Source organism: Penaeus monodon, chromosome 34 (genome assembly GCF_015228065.2).
Source record: "Penaeus monodon isolate SGIC_2016 chromosome 34, NSTDA_Pmon_1, whole genome shotgun sequence".
In the NCBI taxonomy this organism is placed as follows: domain Eukaryota; kingdom Metazoa; phylum Arthropoda; class Malacostraca; order Decapoda; family Penaeidae; genus Penaeus; species Penaeus monodon.
In genome coordinates this window covers 2696344-2696569 of record NC_051419.1, presented here as the reverse complement: position 1 = coordinate 2696569, position 226 = coordinate 2696344, and the positions used below count along the sequence as shown (strand labels likewise).

The following is a 226-nucleotide window of genomic DNA, read 5'->3' as shown; positions in this document are numbered from 1 at the left end:
TAATTCCTCCACCAATAAAGAAAAGCACGTACTTGGGGCTTTTGAGATCCCTGTGAATGATCTTGTGCTGGTGCAGGTAGTTCATTCCCGAGGCGATCTCCTTGGCCCAGCTCGCGACCTTATCCGGGGGGATGTCGCGACCGTCCTTCAGGAGGTTGTATAAGGCACCGTAAGGACAATATTCCATCACAATGCAGTAACAGGGTGCCGCTGTGCACACACCACT

General features: G+C 52.2%; 1 protein-coding gene across 1 annotated transcript in view; it reads right to left on the bottom strand.

The window, feature by feature from the left end:
- Nucleotides 1–226, bottom strand: part of LOC119594523 (mitogen-activated protein kinase kinase kinase 13-B-like) — a gene marked incomplete in the record, with an annotated part of 92580 nt that overhangs the window by 8400 nt on the left and 83954 nt on the right. Inside the window, 1 exon segment of the mRNA XM_037943557.1 lies at nucleotides 33–224. Within this exon segment, the coding sequence (XP_037799485.1) occupies nucleotides 33–224 (192 nt within the window).